General features: G+C 52.7%; 4 protein-coding genes and 2 non-coding genes across 6 annotated transcripts; 3 read left to right on the top strand and 3 right to left on the bottom strand.

Moving 5' to 3' along the window:
* Window positions 1-287: 287 nt before the first annotated feature.
* LRP88_11666 lies at window positions 288-389 on the bottom strand. Its single transcript has one exon. It is a non-coding gene; the product is annotated as a tRNA-Leu (tRNA).
* Window positions 390-1,785: 1,396 nt separating this feature from the next.
* LRP88_11665 (uncharacterized protein) lies at window positions 1,786-3,189 on the top strand (the record flags this gene model as incomplete). Its single annotated transcript, XM_083248088.1, has 1 exon — window positions 1,786-3,189. One exon carries the CDS (start codon window positions 1,786-1,788, stop codon window positions 3,187-3,189), a length of 1,404 nt encoding a protein of 467 aa, XP_083095518.1.
* A 217-nt stretch (window positions 3,190-3,406) lies between these two features.
* LRP88_11664 (cytochrome P450) lies at window positions 3,407-5,105 on the bottom strand (the record flags this gene model as incomplete). Its single annotated transcript, XM_083248087.1, has 4 exons — window positions 3,407-4,386; window positions 4,437-4,468; window positions 4,539-4,819; window positions 4,872-5,105. The coding sequence occupies 4 exons, from the start codon at window positions 5,103-5,105 to the stop codon at window positions 3,407-3,409; spliced, it is 1,527 nt and encodes a 508-aa protein (XP_083095517.1).
* A 969-nt stretch (window positions 5,106-6,074) lies between these two features.
* On the top strand, window positions 6,075-6,202 carry LRP88_11663. Its single transcript has one exon. It is a non-coding gene; the product is annotated as a tRNA-Lys (tRNA).
* A 1,250-nt stretch (window positions 6,203-7,452) lies between these two features.
* Window positions 7,453-11,328, bottom strand: LRP88_11662 (hydroxymethylglutaryl-coenzyme A reductase-domain-containing protein; the record flags this gene model as incomplete). The annotated part of the gene is made up of 3 exons (XM_083248086.1): window positions 7,453-7,526; window positions 7,779-8,113; window positions 8,165-11,328. The coding sequence occupies 3 exons, from the start codon at window positions 11,326-11,328 to the stop codon at window positions 7,453-7,455; spliced, it is 3,573 nt and encodes a 1,190-aa protein (XP_083095516.1).
* Window positions 11,329-15,672: 4,344 nt separating this feature from the next.
* On the top strand, window positions 15,673-17,465 carry LRP88_11661 (oleate hydratase; the record flags this gene model as incomplete). Its single annotated transcript, XM_083248085.1, has 2 exons — window positions 15,673-16,504; window positions 16,555-17,465. The coding sequence occupies 2 exons, from the start codon at window positions 15,673-15,675 to the stop codon at window positions 17,463-17,465; spliced, it is 1,743 nt and encodes a 580-aa protein (XP_083095515.1).
* Between the last annotated feature and the right edge of the window lie 705 nt (window positions 17,466-18,170).

Here is an 18,170-nt window from a genome sequence, read left to right as displayed (position 1 = left end):
AGCAGTCTGTGAGCAAGGTCTTATGTTTGTCTTGTGCCTGGTATCCCGACTTGATAAAGAAAGGAAATGTAGCTGCTATGTCGGGCGATACGAGTTAATGCTGTTGGGATCTTAGAGAACCGGTGGAAGTACGACTATAACTTACATACTAAACAAAAGACGAGTTGCTCCATTGAACAAAAAGATCTAACAACGAAGTATTTTTGTAACGCTCAAACGGCAAAAATGTCACAAACCGCAAAGGGTCAGTAAAAGAGGTAAACAGCAAAAAGTCAAAAAGAAGAATTTGATGAGACTGGGACTCGAACCCAGGAGGATTGCTCCATCAGGAATCTTAGGTTGTTAAGGTGACCTTAACCTGACGCCATAACCAACTCGGCCATCTCACCAATGTCATTGGATGGAAACCAGGCGTCGAAATTACGGCTGATGGGCCAAGCCCTAGTGGAGGACGGAACTCTAACAACCACCAAAGTCAATGCAACTGAGGAGTCATCACCATGGTACCTAATTGAAGAGGTAATCATCTTTTGTATCCGAATGAAAAGCCCTGGTATCTTCGGTTTTCTCATAATGGCCACCCAGGCCCATGGTTAACTCCAAATGAGAAACAGCAGGACAGTCACACTGGCAGCTATGTTTATGCCCGTTCTGACAATCATTTGAGTCATTTGAGTGGACGATTGAGTTTCAACTCAATCTATCGTTCCTTAGCTCCCGAACAACCACCCGCTCGCTGGCCCCAATCCTCATGTTCTCCCACGAACGCCTCTCTCTTCTTCAGCATCAGCCACCAACGATACGAACACATGTTGCCTCGCAAGCAAATGCATAACATAAGTATCCTCCATTGAGTCACAGACAAAGTTTATGTACCTCCTACCTTTTAATGCCACCAACACAGCGAATTTCCTGAAATGGAGATCCTGGGATCAAGAGTTCAGGAGGCCCTCATGTAACAGTCCAGATTTGACCAATATTACTTTATGGCAATGTCCGCTCAGCCTTACAATCACGTGTTTAAAACGTTCATGTCGGATGTGTACTGCCTCTTCATTTAATGTACGACCTACTTGGTTCTCATCCAATATCACCTAGATCCAAGACCCCATATCTATTCCTGCCATCCAAATCCCAGAGTTCATAACTCTCTGGGCCTTGAAGTTTCTGCCATGTCTATGACTTCATCACTCTGCTGAGCAAAACTCATCGTCTCGGTGACTACGTTGGAAGATTAACTTCCGCCACCTAGCTGCAGTGTGGAAGCTACTTTCACGATGTAGATAACACCAGCTCCCTTCCCTCTTCGTTCGTTTGTTCAATCGCGTCCGAATTCCTCTCTCTCGGCTGAATTGTTGACATATCTTCACGGAAACCTGCGGCGCGATAAGGTTTGCAGCTGCCTTTGACATCTACTTAAACCACCCAGCTCCCTGCCTGATTCTTCTCCTTGATCCGTGAACCACTCTTTCCGCTCTAATCATCATTCTAACAGATTCACGCAAATTTACAACATCTTCTTCCCTTTAACAGGCACTCACACGTATTACAACCCTCGACTCTGATCATCTCGAGTCCTCAACTTCTCCCGATCACCACCTTATCCTTTTTAATACTTTCTTGATCCTTTTTTACCTTTTTGATTCTTTTTTTATCTTTTTTTTTATCTTTCTGGGCACTCTACCTCTTATGGCTCATATTCACTCTCCCTTTTGTGGCTGCTCTTGGGTCACAAAATTTATTAAGAAAGAACAAGATCGAGTTACTCCTCAGCTAAACCACATCATGGCTTGGCTCAACAATCTCTCCGACACTCCTACTCTTCCCGATACCTCTACACTACCATTCGGCAGTCAAGTCAGGAAAATGAATTCGGAAGGCTTCAACCCGGCTTATAGCCAACACTCCGCCGTCTTCGGACATGCTCAACTCGCCATCTCCTACAACGCTTCCGTCGACGTACCCATGGTCGACTCTCACACCTTCAGCTTTTTCCCGTCGGGGACACAGATCAATTTCCCCATGACTACCCCAGAATCCGACTCCGACATGTCCTCTTCTCTGCCGGTGGTGGGATCAGTCCGCTCGACATCCCATCAAAACTCCAAGCACGCATCGCGTCCCCGTGGGATCCTTGGTACGGGCCGAAGCCGTAGACCGGAATGTAGTTTTGTTGTGGACTACGAGAAGAAGAAGGCACTTCGGCGATTGGTCAGAGCGGAGGAGATTCCCAAACCTCCCCCCGCTAAGCCCCTTGAGCATCACCACAGCGCTTGCGGGTGTTCTCCTAGGTCTGTCATCAAGAAGAATCGTGAGGTCTTTCGTCTAGAGGGTATTCTCCTAAATTTGACTTCGTGGGGAGATCTCAAGTCCCCGTCCGACAAGGCCTACGACTTCGATCGTCCGGTGCTTCCCGCTCGAAAGCCCAAGCATCGGACAAGGACACCCGTCAAGTCGTGTCTCAAGAAGGTTGCTGCCGTCAACTTCTGCGACGACTTGGATTCTGGAGAAAGCGACAGTGATTGCTCGTTGGCTTATTCCGATGATGATAGCGACACTGATAGCATTTGTCACTCGTTTGACGGGGACAATGCTTCCAGAACCGGGAGGATGTCAAGGTTTGTCAAGGAGAAGAAGGTCAAGTCTGTCCACTTCGGCAAGGCACACTGCCTCCGAACAGGCCAGAGCATGCCCCCGACTCCCAGGACGCCCGAGAATGATTCGCGGGTGGAACGCTACAAGGCCAGGCAAATGATCGAGAACAAGTACCGCAAGATGTTGGCCCACAAGGACGACGAGGCTGCCAACGCCGAGCAGCCCCCATCTATGGCCTTCATCCGGCAAGATGAGGAAGTTGAGCAGCGTCTCGCGAGGGCCGAAGACATCTCCCGGGCCAACGAGCGAGCAGCCATCGGTCGTGGTGCCCTCGACTTTTTGATCTTTGTGTGTCGCGACAATAACTCTATCGGCAACCAGATCAGTGAACACCTGGTTGACCGGCTCGTCAAGCACCATGGCAATCCTCCCACCGTGGGCAGCTATCACGGCGATGAGAGGGAGTACGCGAATCCGGGGACCTCAAATATTTCCCCTGTGCCGGCGCACTTGTACCGCGACTGTCGAAGTTCCATGTCGTGGGTCGGAACGAGCGAGGAGGATGAGGTAGACAAGATGGACACGAGTTTGTGATGATGGTTACGAGTTTATGATTGTGGTTACGAAGTTGATGACGATGGGCATTGCCCAATGATGAAACATGGCGAATCGATTACCAAGGCATTAGCCAGCCCTCAGATACCAGGTATCAGGATGGATACCAAGGGCGGCAACGCTTCTTTCAATATTACGATACCCTTATAGAGATATGACTTTCAGTTCATTCATCTGTTTTGCCTTTATAGCGTTTCTAATCGCTCGACTGTCTCGCCCTTCTCTTGATCCTGATCCTAACACCCTCTGGTGGTAACACGGCCTCAGCCATCCAGACGTTCGGTGGCCTCTTGCCCGCATACTCTTCTGGGAACGCAATATCATACTTCCTCAACACATATGCAAGAATCATCTTGAGCTCGAAATCGATGAGAAACCGGCCAGGACAAGCATGTTTTCCATGTCCAAAAGGGAGAAACTCGGGAGATGTCGACACCATGCTTACTAAAGGCACTTTTTCATCGCGGCTGACAGCAAGTTCGCGCATACGGGAGAAGCGGAAAGGGTCGAACTTGAGGGGGTCTTCCATGGTTTCCTCGTCCGTCTGGGCTGGCTGACCGAGGAACGAAATCATAAGACCCTTGGGAAGTGGGATGCCATCTTCAGTCGTGAAACCAGACGTCATGACCTTGCGAAAGTTGGCTCTTCCTCCGAAAGCACCCAGGCGGAGAGTCTCACGGCAAAGACTATCGGCACGAGTCATCTGGTTAACAAGGGCCTTCGTCCATTGAGCGTCCTCGTCAGGACCGAGGATACGGTCGATCTCATCACGCAAGATGGCGATGGTGTTGAACTCGGCGTCAGAACCAAGCACGTTGAGAATCAGGTTGGTGACTTGGATCTGTGTCTGATGCATTGAACCAAAGTTATGAGCAATCAGACGCCCGGTCATAACATCCATGTCGTTGATCTCATCTGGTCGTTCGCGCTGGCCATATCGAAGCATCATCTGTAGATGATCCTGGGGCTCGGGAACACTTGGGTCGGCTTCCATGCGTCCCTTCCAGAGAGGAACGAACCACTTCTTAAGTTTGCGGAATTGTATGCCTGTTGGGATGTTGAGAAGGGTGCCGACGATGGGCTGCAAGACAAGAGGCAAGCCTCCAGTGAGACCAGCATTTAAAATGAGGAGGTCGTTAATCTTGAGAGATGTCCTAAGGTAATCTTTGTTACGGCCTTTATCCTGTCAGCAAACTCACCACATCAACAAAACAACAAACTTACACAACGGCAGCCCAACAGTAAACCGACTAGCAGCCTGCGCAACAATAATCTGAATCGTCGACCTAAGATCAATCTCCCTCCAATTCTCAGTATCCTTCCCAAACTGCTCGTCAAACACAGTCTTGAGCTCATTGTTCATGGCGTTGACAATGTTCTCCAGCACGCGGTTCAGGTCGCTCTTGACGAGCATGCCCTGCCACGCATCGACGGCGATCTCTTCGTGCCCGAGACTCCATCTGACCTGGTTGACCTCTGCAAAGGCTTTGGTGACGTTGAGGACTTCGTCGGGTTGGGAGAGGACCCATTTCATGGAGCTTTGCGGGAGGATGACTTCTTTTCGGAAACCGAAGCCTGGAATGACGACAGGCTTTCCCTTTTTAATGTACTAAGGAAAATTCTTAGTAGAGTCAATTTGTTTGGGCGAGGGTTGGACAAACGTCGTGATATGCCTCTCGAAAGAGCGCCTGACAATCCGTGAGGTAGGCATACCTCGTCCGCAGACTAAACCGACGAGCACCCTCAGGTTCACGTATAAGCGGAATCCCCGGAGGATACGGCACGTGAATGAGGTTCTCAACGAAATAGAGCACCGAAATGGTCACCAAAACCACCAAGACGATGCCCAGAGGGCTCGTCAAGCTAGGTAGCTGATCCGGCAGTAAAGGCGCCATAACGAAGATGACGAACCAAAGACCCGCGGGGGAGACGTCACCCTGTATTTAAACGACCGGTAGATACAAGAAGCCGCAGTTGATCCAGGGTCTTGGGATAGTTAAGCGCTTTTCGGACCATGGTCTCTCGCTTCGCTAAGACTAGCGCTTACCGGGTCGGATTCTGACGAAGTCCGGGCAGACAAATCATGGTGCGTCTTTCTGCTTGGGGTAAGATTTCGAATTGATCTGGCAGGGTAGGATACCCGGTTAGGTGATGTGAAGTGGGTGGCGAGAGACTGGGCATTCACGCGGCGTAGGGATAAGATGGTTACAAGGGATGATGACACAAAGCGGGGACTCTTGTTTTAAATCAGTGAGATGCTTGCCTCTTTCACCATGGGGTCCGTGTTGCTCTTTTAGACGAAGCCTTGGAGTGATCCCTCATAGATGGAACTCAACTCGTGTTCTTCACATCCCACACTTAGAGATGATAAAGGGGTCAATAAGCTACGCCGATTCACGAGGTCATATCATATCGATGTCATGACCATGGTCAATTAAGCGGTTACTATCCCGACTGTTCCGGTGAAGATGAGCATCGCAGTATTTGACCCAATAAAGCTGATAAGCAAAAGCAGGCACCAATCTTGCAGTTTTCTTACACCAGCGCATAGTGGAACTAAATCAAGAGATCTACGACCCGACCTATTATCCTTAACTAGCCAATTGCTGCATGTTTCCTCCTCAATTGAATGACCTCCAAAGTCAACATGTTTGTCCAGGGTAGCCCAACTGACAGCTGCCATTACATAATCAACGCCAAAACCACAAGGGTATCCCTGCCACACCGCAAAGAACCCACCAAACCCACCAAGCCAAACCTCAACGCCCCAGCCCCACACATGAAGAAAAACTTTGACTTGCAGATTCTTGCCATTCAGCCCAATATGTACTTCATTCTGAGGCAATTTGTCAAAAACAGATTGAGCCCGGTTAGCTCAATCGGTAGAGCGTGAGACTCTTAGATTACCTTGGTAAAATAAAGAGTGTCCCTCTTGAAACCAGGTGATGAGTACGCGATCTCAAGGTTGCGGGTTCGACCCCCGCATCGGGCTTTTCCTATAACATAACTCATCTTTTTTTGCTGTTTGTCTGTATTTTTGCTTTTTGTTTGGCCGAGTCTTGCTCGACTTGCGCCGGTGTCCTTTGTATGGAGTACAAAGTGTAGAGTTGTGCTTGACTCGCTGTGTTACTCTTGTCCCGTGATGCCTCATGGCGGGGTCGCTTATCGGCTTATCCCGAGACCTCAACTTGAACTCTCCAACAGCCCCTCCATCATCACCTGCAGACCTACCTACCAATAGCACAGCACTACAGAACTTCAGAATGGCAGACGATAAACAATTCAAGCCCGCCCTCATTATTGTGGACTTTCAAGAGGATTTCTGCCCACCGGTGAGTCTATCTCTTTGTCTTTGCCACATGCTACCTGCGCGGGTCAGATGGAGGTTGAAGTCAACCAAAGAGCCTTCTCGTTCATCAAGAATTGCAACTACACGAGCCGTGATTTCTCATTTTCTCACCGAGGAGATGCTTTGACACAATTGCGCTTCTTACTCAAGCCTGTCGACAATGACGGGCGCATCTCTGTCCATATCCCATTCCTTTACTAAGAACCCCCGTGACATCACTCAGCTCTCAATTGAGCTTCTTACATGTCTCAAAATATCCGCATGTTCAAACAGCTGACTCTTTTAGAATGGCTCCCTCCCAGTCCCAGAAGGCCGCTCCATCGCCACCCCAATCAACACCCTAACCTCCCTCCCCTTCCCCCTCATCCTCGCAACAAAAGACTTCCACCCAGCATCACACATATCCTTCGCATCTAACCACCCCTCCGCGGATCCCTACACATCCTCCACCATCATCGTCCACCCCCACGATCCCTCGCGCACGTACGAGACGACCTTATGGCCGACGCACTGTGTCCAGGGTACCGAGGGCGCGGACCTGGTGCCTGAGCTGGATGTCTCGAGGGTGCATGCTGTTATTGAGAAGGGACAGGATGAGAGAGTTGAGATGTATAGTGCTTTTTATGATCCGTTTCGGTTGAGCGATAGTGGGTTGGCGGGTATGCTCAAGGAGCAGGAAGTTACTGATGTTTACGTTGTTGGTTTGGCGGGTGATTATTGCGTCAAGGCTACAGCGGAGCATGCCGTCGATGAGGGATATCAGACTTGGATTGTAGCAGAGGGTACAAGGCCCGTTATGCAGGACACATGGGAAGAGTGCAAGAGGGAGATGGAAAAGAAGGGCATCAAGTTCACATCCATGGACGGTGAGGCTGTTGCCAGAGTAAAGACATTCACCTAAACACCAGACCGAAACCTAGGTACAAAAGAGGATTAAAATGCATTTTTAAAGCGGAACTTAATCCAGCTGTTGTTGTTGTTGTTGTTGTATGTTTTACGTGTAGTGTATGTATATGTACGCTTTGCGTGACCTTTCCAGAATGTCCCATAATGCGAAAACTCCATGCTGTGACCTTCACCAACCAAGACGATGTGCCCTACAAGCAACGTCTATGAATTTTGACACCAACCCACCAAATGCTCCGTCAAACACTTCATCATCTTTACCTCTTTGATCGCTGGATGGCGGCTGCGCTCATCGATGTCGTTGAGGCAGAACGCTCCTGGGCGTTGGTCATGGCCAGGGAAATTGGCGTCATGGGAGGAGCCGGAGTCGTGCTGCGAGAAGGAGCCGCACTTCGGTTGTGCTGCATGTGCGCTCGCACCAGGTGACCAGCGGCGAGGGCACTGCACAGAGACAGTTCACCAGCGAGCACAGCCGCGGCAATGATGCGGGCCAGGCGTCGGGCGTTGTCTCCAGGGTTTGTGGGGTGAGATCCCCTGACACCGAGGATGTCGAGCATGGAGCCCTGAGGCTCAAGAATGGTACCACCACCCAGGGTTCCGACCTCAAGCGAGGGCATGGACACGGAAATTTGGAGAGCTCCGTTCAGGCTGTGACAGTTGGTTAGCACGATTCTGGTAAGATGTGACTAAAACACTTACTTCTTCATGATGGTGATACAGTTGGCACTCTCAACAACCTGAGCAGGGTCCTGACCGGTGGCAAGGAAGATGGCAGCCACCATGTTGGCGGCGTGGGCGTTGAATCCACCGACGGAACCAGCCATGGCCGAACCGACCAAGTTCTTGGTCACATTAAGCTCAACCAGAGAGTCGACATCACTCTTGAGAACACTGCGAACAACTTCGCCAGGGATGATGGCTTCGGCAACAACTCCCTTGCCTCGGCCGTCAATCCAGTTCAGAGCAGCGGGCTTCTTGTCCGTGCAGTAGTTGCCTGACACGGAGATAATCTGCATATCGTCGAAGCCTCCATCCGTAGACATGACACTGAGAGCGTGCTCAACACCCTTGGAAATCATGTTCATACCCATGGCGTCACCGGTAGTCGTCTTGAATCGGATAAACAAGTTGGTACCAGCAAGCGCCGTCTTCATCGACTGGAGACGGGCGAATCGGCTGGTAGAGTTGAAAGCCTTCTTCATCGTGGTCTGGCCGGCCTCAGAGTCGAGCCAAAGCTTGGCGGCACCGGCACGCTCAAGAGTCTCGAAAGCAACACAGGGTCCACGAGTCATACCGTCGGCGGTGAGAACAGTGATGGCGCCGCCACCTGAGTTGATGGCCTTGCAACCTCGACTGGCACTGGCAACCAGGACACCTTCAGTGGTAGCCATGGGGATAAAGTAGCTCTGACCATCAATAACAAGAGGTCCAGCAACACCGACAGGAAGGGGCATGTATCCGATAACGTTCTCGCAGCAAGCACCAAACACGCGCTCCCAGTTGTAGTTCTCGTAAGGCAGCTTGGATCGCTCGAGGGTGTGAGTCAGGTCGGTCGTGGCCTTGGTTCGAGAGATGATGGTACGTCGGATCTTGACAGCACGGGTAAAGTCACCAAGAGTCTTTTCTAGAGCATAACCAGGGATCTTGCCGCGCATCGACAGAGAAACAACCTCCTCGTCGTTCATCTCGCGCACTCGCTTCTCGGCCAACAGCTTCTCGAGCTCCTCGTTGCTTCGCTTGGGTAGGTTGGCGGGTCGAGCCTTGGTCATGTGTAGGCCATCAGCCTCATCGTCGGTAACGGCGGGGGTACTGGGCTCGGTGCGCTGGGGAGTGGGAGGAACGTATTCGCCCAGAGGAAGGGTGGTCGAGCTGGTGTCGTTGAACTGCTGCGCGCGCGCGAGCTCATTTCGGTCAATGTGGTGTTCGGGGTCGTTGGGGTCCTTGATACCCCATCGAGCGACGTTGAAGAGGTAGCCGTTCAGAGCAACACTGAGAGCGAGGGCGACGACAATCCACTTGGAGAGAACTGGATCCTCCAGACTCTTGAGCAGACCGCCGACCATGCGACCGCCGAGGCCGTATCGCTGGAAGGGGTGGAATCCCTCCTCAACCTCAGGGCCGCTTCCGTTGAGAGAAGACGCCAGGGCGTAGTGGATGGAAGGATACTCGAGCTCGTACTTGATGGGGGTGAGGACAGTGACGAGGGTGGGTCGGTTGTTGGCCTTGGCGTCAGCCAGGATGGCGTCCAGGCCGTTGGAGGCAACCTTGAAGGGGTCAACGGACATGGGCGAAGCCACTCCGCCAAAGCTGCTAGCCCAGGTACGGATGTTGGACAGGGAGCTGGGGTTGCGGAAGGGAATCGAGCCGAGGTTGACAGCGTTGACGAGGAGGAAGCCGAGGACCATGAGGACCTTGAACTTGGGAATGCTGCTGCTCTCACGACCAAAGAGGGAAGTGTCCTTGGCGTTGCCGTTGACACGGGGCCAGTCCTCGCTCTTGGCGACGTTCTCGGCAACACGACGACTGACGCCATCGTCCTCGAGAGCCATGCGCATGTCGACGTGGCGCTTGATACGGTTGATCTCGAGCTTAATGCTGAGAATGGCAGTGTAAAAGGTGAAGAGCAGGATGCAGTCAAAGAAAAGGATCCAGGCAGCAAGGAAGCAGAAGTGCTGGAGACCACCCTGCACGCCAGAGGCAGCACCGAGGACGAGAATGACAATCTCGATGGCGTAGTCGAGCATAATCTCGAAACCCTTGTCCTTGATGGCTGCCTGGACAGCGTACTGGATGACGTTCTGCATGGAGCGCTCGGGGGATCGCTTGCCAGACTTGGAGCTCTTGGCCTGGGTGCGTCGGTGCTCAATAGCATGAGACATGACGGCGCGGGTCAGAACAATGTTCTTCTCGAAGCCAATGGTGACGACCAGGAAGGGAAGACCCTCAGACAGCAGAATAACGCTGATGGGGACACCCAGCTTGGTGGTAACAGCCAGACCAAAGAGGAAAGCAAAGACCGAGGAGAAGATGGTGCAAACACCGAGCCAGAACTTGGAACCCATGCGGCGCATCGAGAGGAAAAGCGAGACAAAGGTCAGGTGCATGGCAATGTAGCCCAGGAGCATAATAACAATGTCGAGGGTCTCGGCGTTCTTGAGAAGATCAAGGAACTCGGTCCATGTGTTGCTGGCCCACTGAACAATGCTGTGACGGGTGTTGACCTTGGCAGCCTTCATGATCCAGGTCTTCTTCTCGCGGCCATGTTCTGTCTCGGTCTCTTCCGAATCCTCATTGGGAATCTCCTGGGTGGCAGCAAGGAACTCAGGGCCCTCGGCGTAGGGGAGAGAGTAGGCGAGGATGCTGTCCTGGGAGTAGGTGGTAAAGGGGTTCTCGGTAGACGGGAGTTGCGTGATGGACAGGTTCTGAGGAACAGGAACGTGGTGAGATCGAGGCGCAGTGCTAGGCGAGTCGGTAGACAGAGTGTCGGGGAACACGAGGGTCAGGAGAGCGAGGTGGTCGGCATCGGCACCAGCAACGTCAACATCTTGCTCGACGCCCTTCCACTTCCAGGCAGTCTCTGGGCCAGCGCGCAGGACGCGGCTACCCTCGACTAGGGAAGACCAATCGGCCTTGCCCACAGCGGTGGTGTCAACGTCGACGTTGAAGAAGTTTTCTTGAAGAAAGCCAACGTATGAGGTGCTCGCAAGGACGGCGACAAGGACGACGGTATGAATGGGGTGTGAGCAGGCGCGTCGGGCGAGGTACTGGGCGATAGGAGTGAGGCGCTTGGAGGCCCAGGACGGTGTCGTCTTTTCGGTGACCTGAGTCTCGCCGCGGAAGCGACGCGGGAGGAAGGAAGCCATGATGGTTTCAGAGTGATGGCAAGTGACTCGTCGATGTCGTCTACCACATTGAATGTCTCGTGCGTTTTGAGCTGGTTGGTCTAAGCGCAGGTGTAAGTCCGGGGTCAAGATGGACGGTCTGGGGCACGGCTAGATATTTGACGGAGCCATTGAGGGCGACCAAGAGGGCACATGATTGAACCGAGGCAACAGATGACGACGGGAGGAGGCTGAGGGGGATACTTACGTTGCTAGGGTAGGTGAAGTCCTGAGGCGGACGAAAAGTTCACCGAGGCGGAGGCAGCACACAACGCTTCAACGTTTTCCGGGCGACTAAACGCGCAGGAGGGGCAAGGCGTTGAGGCCTGGGCCACAGAAAGCGGGCGATAAAAGGGACAAACAAAGCCAATTGCTGGTCCGTAGCCTACGCAGAGAGAGAGAGCGAGACCAAGATGGAGGTAAAGGAGGATGAGGATCGTAGGAGGGTTGGGGGAGGGAAAGAAGGCGGTAAAAGGGGGTGGGAGGGTGTGGAGGGATAAGAGAGAATGTGAACAGCAGGAAGCTAAGCTCACAAGAAATAATTGGGGACCCGAACCAGACCGGAACAAGTGGAGGGGAGGGAGCGGAAGCGGCCCAAGATGGTGGAGGATGGAGGAGGAAGCCGGGTCGGAGGTTGAGCGGGGGGCCGAGAGAGGGAAAAAAAAAAGAAATTGGCTAGAGGAAGGAGCAATTGGGGCGTGATGGTCCGTTGACAGGCGGCGCCTTTTTGTTGAAATTAGGTGCACGTAGATGACGGGTAAAGATACAAGAAAAAAAGTAAATAAATACAGGAAAAATCTTGGAAAAAATATCTTTGTTGACTCTGCAAAGCACGAGCTTGAATTTTTTCTCTCATTTTTTCCTCTCGTCTTTCCTTGGCCAATTGCCGATGCAAGCACCCTGACCCTGTCTCATCTCGCTCCCCCAGCTGCCTCTCTTTTGTGTGGTGCCTGATGGAAAATGGATGGTGAATGCCACGCTGTGACGCTCCCCCCCCGTTGAAAGACCGCCGCTGGCAGGCGGCATTTTTAGCGCCCTTTGATGTCGGTTCAAAGGTTGGTGTGGCGCACCGACCGCGTGGGTTATTACCGGGGGGGATCTTCTCAATGGGGTGGGGCCAAATGCAAGAAGTTGAGATTCATCAGAGCTTCGAGTGATATCTCGAGGGTTGGGAGGAATGTATATATCAGTGGTTCTGTTCTGCTGATGTTCTTGATGATATTGTTCTTTTGCACGGGCCAGAAAGAGCCTCTGCCGCTGCAACACTGTGAGCCCTTGCATCACGGGTATGCCTGTCATGAGACGTCTTCCTTTGTAGCGGCCTCCTCGATGACATGCCCTGCACGTGGACAACACCTTTGATAGATCCAAATGTCGTCAAAGCGTTTGCCCTGCTGTCATTAGCCTGCCCGAGGCGAGGGCTTGCAATTGTCCCCTAGAATTGTTCCGTTTCATCGGCAATAGGCTAACTAATCTATCCGTGGCCCCCCTCCAAACACGTTCTCGTAATCGTCAACGCGAAAAACCCGAATACGCCTCGAGGTGATTACATATGGATAGCTGCATCAACACGTCTTCGCAGGCCGCAGTCGTGAACCCGTTTCTGACATTGTGTGCACGCGTAATGTCCAGCTCGACCAAGTTTTTGCCCTCTTTTGATGATTATCTGAGGCGCAGCCGCCGGCAAAGCTTCCAAGGTCGATGGGACGCGTCTTGAGGGTGGCGGGCCTGTAAGGGTAAAAAAAAGTCAAGGACCCAATGCGAAGCTGGGGGTCCAGTGTGAAGCCAAGCCAGGGGTATCCCAGATCATCCACACCAAAGCCGAAAAGCCCTCTTGATGCCGATCCCCATCTGGTTTCTGATATCAAGAGTGTTAAGCGCTTGCTTGCCTATACGGATACGTAGGTACAGACAATGCCTTGTTGGTTGACAGAGACACAGCCTGTCTACCTGTTGCAACAACATTGGACATTGGATACGCAATTCATCACAAGGGACACTTCTCAAACTTCATCACCCCCATCCTCCGGGAATCGTCGCCGGCTCTGTCCGCGATGGGTCTCGCTACATTCTGTACGTAACCGTTTCAGACCGTCCCGGACGCCGTCGCCCGCGGCCCACACCTTATCAATCAGTCACTGGACTGCCGCCATCACGGACGGGCATCAGCACGGCTTCAAAGTCCAAGTTCGTCCAGCGCTAGACCACCTCGGTGGGGGTTAAAAGCGTGGGAGGACCTGCGACTTCGGCATTTGGGGCTGCGGCTGCGTCTTAGAAGAGTAAAGAACTGGAACTTTGCTAATGAACGGCTGTACGGATGAGGGTTTGTTCAAAGTGGGATTGAAGGAAAAAGGAGCTGGATCCTTGGCTGATGATGCCGAGCCGCACGCACTCCGGGTCTTGCGGGTTGCGGCTGCTGGCAGTGGCCGAGACATTTTGGGGTCATTCTCTTGGACTGCGTAATCTGCATTTCTGTTTGAATTTTTCGTCGTGAGAGCCCAGCCAAGGATCTGCAACGATCAACCTCAACCGCGTCTCCAAACCCCAAGACGAGGCTCATCGGCAAGAAGCGACTGGCTATTGCTGGGGAAGGGAACAGGTTTTGCACCGTAGGCGAGGATCCAAACAGGGTCCTCTTCAAGGCAATTTGGCCAAGCCCGGTAGGGCAAATTCAGGTCATCTCGCTCGACCTGGTAAATCTCCAATGACCAAGATCTGACATGGAGTTCGCCTAAGCCTGCCAGCTGTTCTTCGTGTAAACAATTGACCGCCCCAAGACCCTCCTCGGTGAAGCTCTCACGGTGACCTCTCTTGGCAAGTCTCCATCGCAGGCTTTATTCCCGTCAGCAAAACCGCTCGGAATCCGGCTGCCTCCGTAAGACCCTGGCGGCCACGTTTTGAATGCCTTCTAGAGCATGCGTGATTCCCGCAGGTGGAATATTATGAAACAATACCCGCGAGGTGGTATCGCAAACATGCAGCAGCAGTAATAGGCGAGCACAATACGGCTTCTTGAAACAAGCAACGCATCCATCCGTTCCGCATGCCGGCAATCCACGGCTCGGGTGATGATGTGACATTGAGACAAGTGACCGGCAAACCACCCGGATCTAGGGAAAAAAGTTTGACGGCCGTGCTTTTCCTCTTCCATGATGCTGATTTGAGAGGTTCAACTTTCCCATGCTGTCATGATGCAAGAAATCCCCATCTCACGCTCTGCTCCTCTGAGGAACCCTGACCCAGCCGTTGCAGGTCCACCCTCCGGATAGCACTTTGCGGGGCCGTCAAGGACCCTGAGGACCGGTGTGACGGGGTATCATATCATTCTAGACTCTCCAGTGTGCTTGATGGAGCATTACAGCTGTTGATATTGGAGGGTTAGCAAAGGGTCTGGTCTCAGATGAAAAAGCAGCCTGATGAGTGCATTTGTGGATGGATGCAGTTTGTCTTTTGTCCAATCTTTCTACCTTGATAAGAGAGGCCTTCCGTTGAGGGCCCCGCTAACTCGACGGCACACCGCAGGCCAGGTCGAGGCCTATGCGCATTGGCCCATTGCGTTGGCAAGTGAAGAGATTTCGTGACGAGGCGTAGAGCTTGGTAGCAAAAAGAGGCAAGCAAGATGGCTATCTGTACATCTATGAGACGCTTCTCTGCAGTTTGTCTCTCTCACTGCGAGTCCCCGTCTGTACGATCAAAAAGCAATGCACAACACCGACCAAACACCTCCGGAGCTTCATGCCTCGGCCCTCCGCAACCTACGCAGCGGCCCGCTTCCGATGGACGGGCGGTCCACCCGGTGCCACGCCAAGCTGTCCGCTGTCCAACATCGTACGATTGCTCCCCTCTGGGTCTTTGCAATTTTTCTGTCGGTTCAAAGGCTACAGTCAAGTTTAGTAGAGATAAGGAATAGCCAGAGAAAGCCAAAATTGAGACAAACGAGTTAGGTGGGCGGAAATGACGCCAGACTCTGAACCGGTCTCGCCGAGGCTGGGGTGTTGGAACAACGCTTGGGGAGACAATGCGTGTGATGACAGGCGTCCCCATTGGTCGCCGGGCTTGTTTCTCCCCTGGGAGGTTTGTGCTCTGTGTGGTCTTTTTGGGTGAGGGGAGACGAACCGGCCAGTCATAAATTTTCCCATCTCTCGTGATATTTTTCTTCTCTTTTGCGACTGGGCATCTTTTCACGATATCGACGAATTGTTCAAGAGGGGAAAGAGGCTCAAATACGTGCATATTCGCCAACTCGCCAAGGGTCGCAAAGCTGACGATCAGCATCCCTCTCGGTTAGACCGAGAGCCTGGGCACGAAACGAACCACGGGGAGAAGATGGAGGATCCTACGGCTGCGGTTACAACGGGTACACCTAGCTCGGCGACACCAGGTGACATGGACAACAGCAACGGGAACAATGTCGCCAGTCTCGGCAGCAGCCCCGAGATCATCAATGGGCCCAGCCCTCACGTGTGGCTTGTCGGCGGCGGGATAGCGTCGCTGGCTGCCGCCGTCTTTCTGATTGACGATGCTCACGTTCCGGGGGATCACATTCACATTCTCGAGGCGTCGTCCAAGGCTGGAGGATCGATGGCTACTTTTTCTAAGCCGTCATGGGAGACTGGGTATCGTGTGTCGGCCATTAGGAAGATGAGTCTCACGTATCGCTGCCTGTACGGCATGCTGGAGAAGGTTCCCTCCGACACTGAGGGCGAGACGCTTGCCGACAAGCTCAACCGGTTCAACCAGGCGAGGAGAAAGCTGGGTGCTTCAGGTACGAGATTGGTGAGGCAGGTGATGGATAAGTACGGCGTCGAGAAGCCGGAGGCTGTCGACGTGAGCACCATGGGCCTGAGTGTCAAGAACCAGTGCGACCTGATGAGGGTGGTCCTCGAGACAGAGAAGGAGCTCGAGGGACTTGAGATCCAGGCTCTATTCGAGCCTGACTTCTTCGAGACCAACTTCTGGGATCTGTGGTCGTCGCTCAACCGGTTTCATCCTTGGTGCAGCGCCGTCGAGTTTAGGAGGTGTCTGCACCGCTTCTTGCACGAGTTTCCCAACATGGGGACCTTGTCTGGGGTAGAGCAGGCTCCGGAGGAGGACTATGAGGCTATTATTAAGCCATTGACGCAGTATCTCAAGGCGATGGACGTCGAGTTTCGTCATGGTGAGTTCGGAATCTCGGCTCGAGTGTGTAAGAGGGACTAACACCGTCAGGCATTCAGGTCAGCGGACTGGACATTGAGGACATTGGTCCCGAGTTCAGAGTGACTGGACTCAAGACTTACCAAGACAACAAGCACGTCGATCTCGCCCTAGGTCCTTCGGATCTCGTCCTCATGACGCTGGGCTCACTCACCTCTGGTATGGGCTACGGCTCAAATAGCAAGCCTCCCCCGACAATGGAACTCCGCGACTCTGCTCCCCACGAGCTGGATCCCTCATGGACCTTTTGGGACAGGCTAGCGATGGACCGACCGGAGACCTTTGGCAACCCGGAGGCCTTTTTCGACCGTCCTTCCAAGTCGACTTGGCTCTCCTTCACCGTGACTCTCCGCGATCCAGCCTTCTTCGAGCACCTCCGCTCCTGGACGGGGACACTCACAGGCGCTGTGCCTCTGATCACCTTCCGAGACTGTCCGTGGATGCTGTCGCTCACGATCCCCCAGCAGCCGCACATCAAGGACCAGCCCGACGACGTCTTTGTGTTCTGGGGGTACGGCCTCTTCCCCGACCAAGCAGGCCGACACGTAAAGAAGCCCATGCTCGAGTGTACGGGCGCTGAGATCCTGACGGAACTGCTTCACCTAATGGCGTTCCCTCTACACCCAACTCTTGAGCGATCCATCACCATCCCCTGTCTCATGCCGCTCATCGGCAGCCCATTCCTGACGCGAAAGAAGGGCGACAGACCAGACGTGATCCCCAAGGGAAGTCAGAACCTCGGTCTGATGGGCCAGTTCGTGGAGATCGACCGTGAGGTGACGTTTACGATGGAGTACTCGGTCCGGTCGGCGCAGATCGCAGTGTACGGGCTCATGGGCGTCGACAAGAAGCCTCCGGGGGTACAGGGAGAAGATCACTCGGTAGTGACGCTCGGGATGGCCTTGAAGACAATGATGACCTAGTCCACGCAAAGAGGTCAGCTAGTGGATGGGAGGATAACGGCGCAAGGGAAGGAAAAGCAACGCAACGGACCAGGACTTGAGGGATAACAAACTTTTCCACTCTGCCTCTGTGCATCGAAATCTGCCTTTGGGTATGTCTTTTTAACGAGAAAACGTCTTTCAGGACGGTTGGTTTGGGGGGGTTGGTATCGGGGAGGTATTTTGTCGTTTTTTGTTCTGTATTACTAGATGACCAAGAATGCCAATGCATCGGGCTTTTACTTGCTCGGCTTCTCTCCGATTGGATTCTCGACGGTTCTACAAGGCTGCTTGTACTGTAAATGGGTTCTGTGCTACTGTATCTAGCCGCTGATAGGCATCGGTACGGGGGCCTACATATCGACTCGGTTGCTGTCGACGCAACCGTAGCATTCAAACAAGCTGCAACAGGCTCAATAGCAAGGAAAATAGAAAAATCCAAACATCTAATGTTTTAATCTCTACTTCTTTATCCCTATCATTTCATGTCGCGACGAAAAAAAATTCAGTTTCAAAGTTAGATGCTGACCATTATTATCTTTCGTCCAGACATGATGACTACAATACATCCCCCTCGTTTGACACTTGCAAACACTGTCAAGTCAACTGGCAAATTCCCCTCCCAAGTCAAGTTGTCTCAGCCCAGTGATTCACACACACTCCCTCCCATTTATTTTGTTTTTCACT

This window comes from Fusarium phalaenopsidis, assembly GCF_050370095.1.
Source record: "Fusarium phalaenopsidis strain FUZ10S chromosome Unknown contig_32316, whole genome shotgun sequence".
In the NCBI taxonomy this organism is placed as follows: domain Eukaryota; kingdom Fungi; phylum Ascomycota; class Sordariomycetes; order Hypocreales; family Nectriaceae; genus Fusarium; species Fusarium phalaenopsidis.
This window is presented reverse-complemented; position numbering and strand designations above follow the sequence as displayed.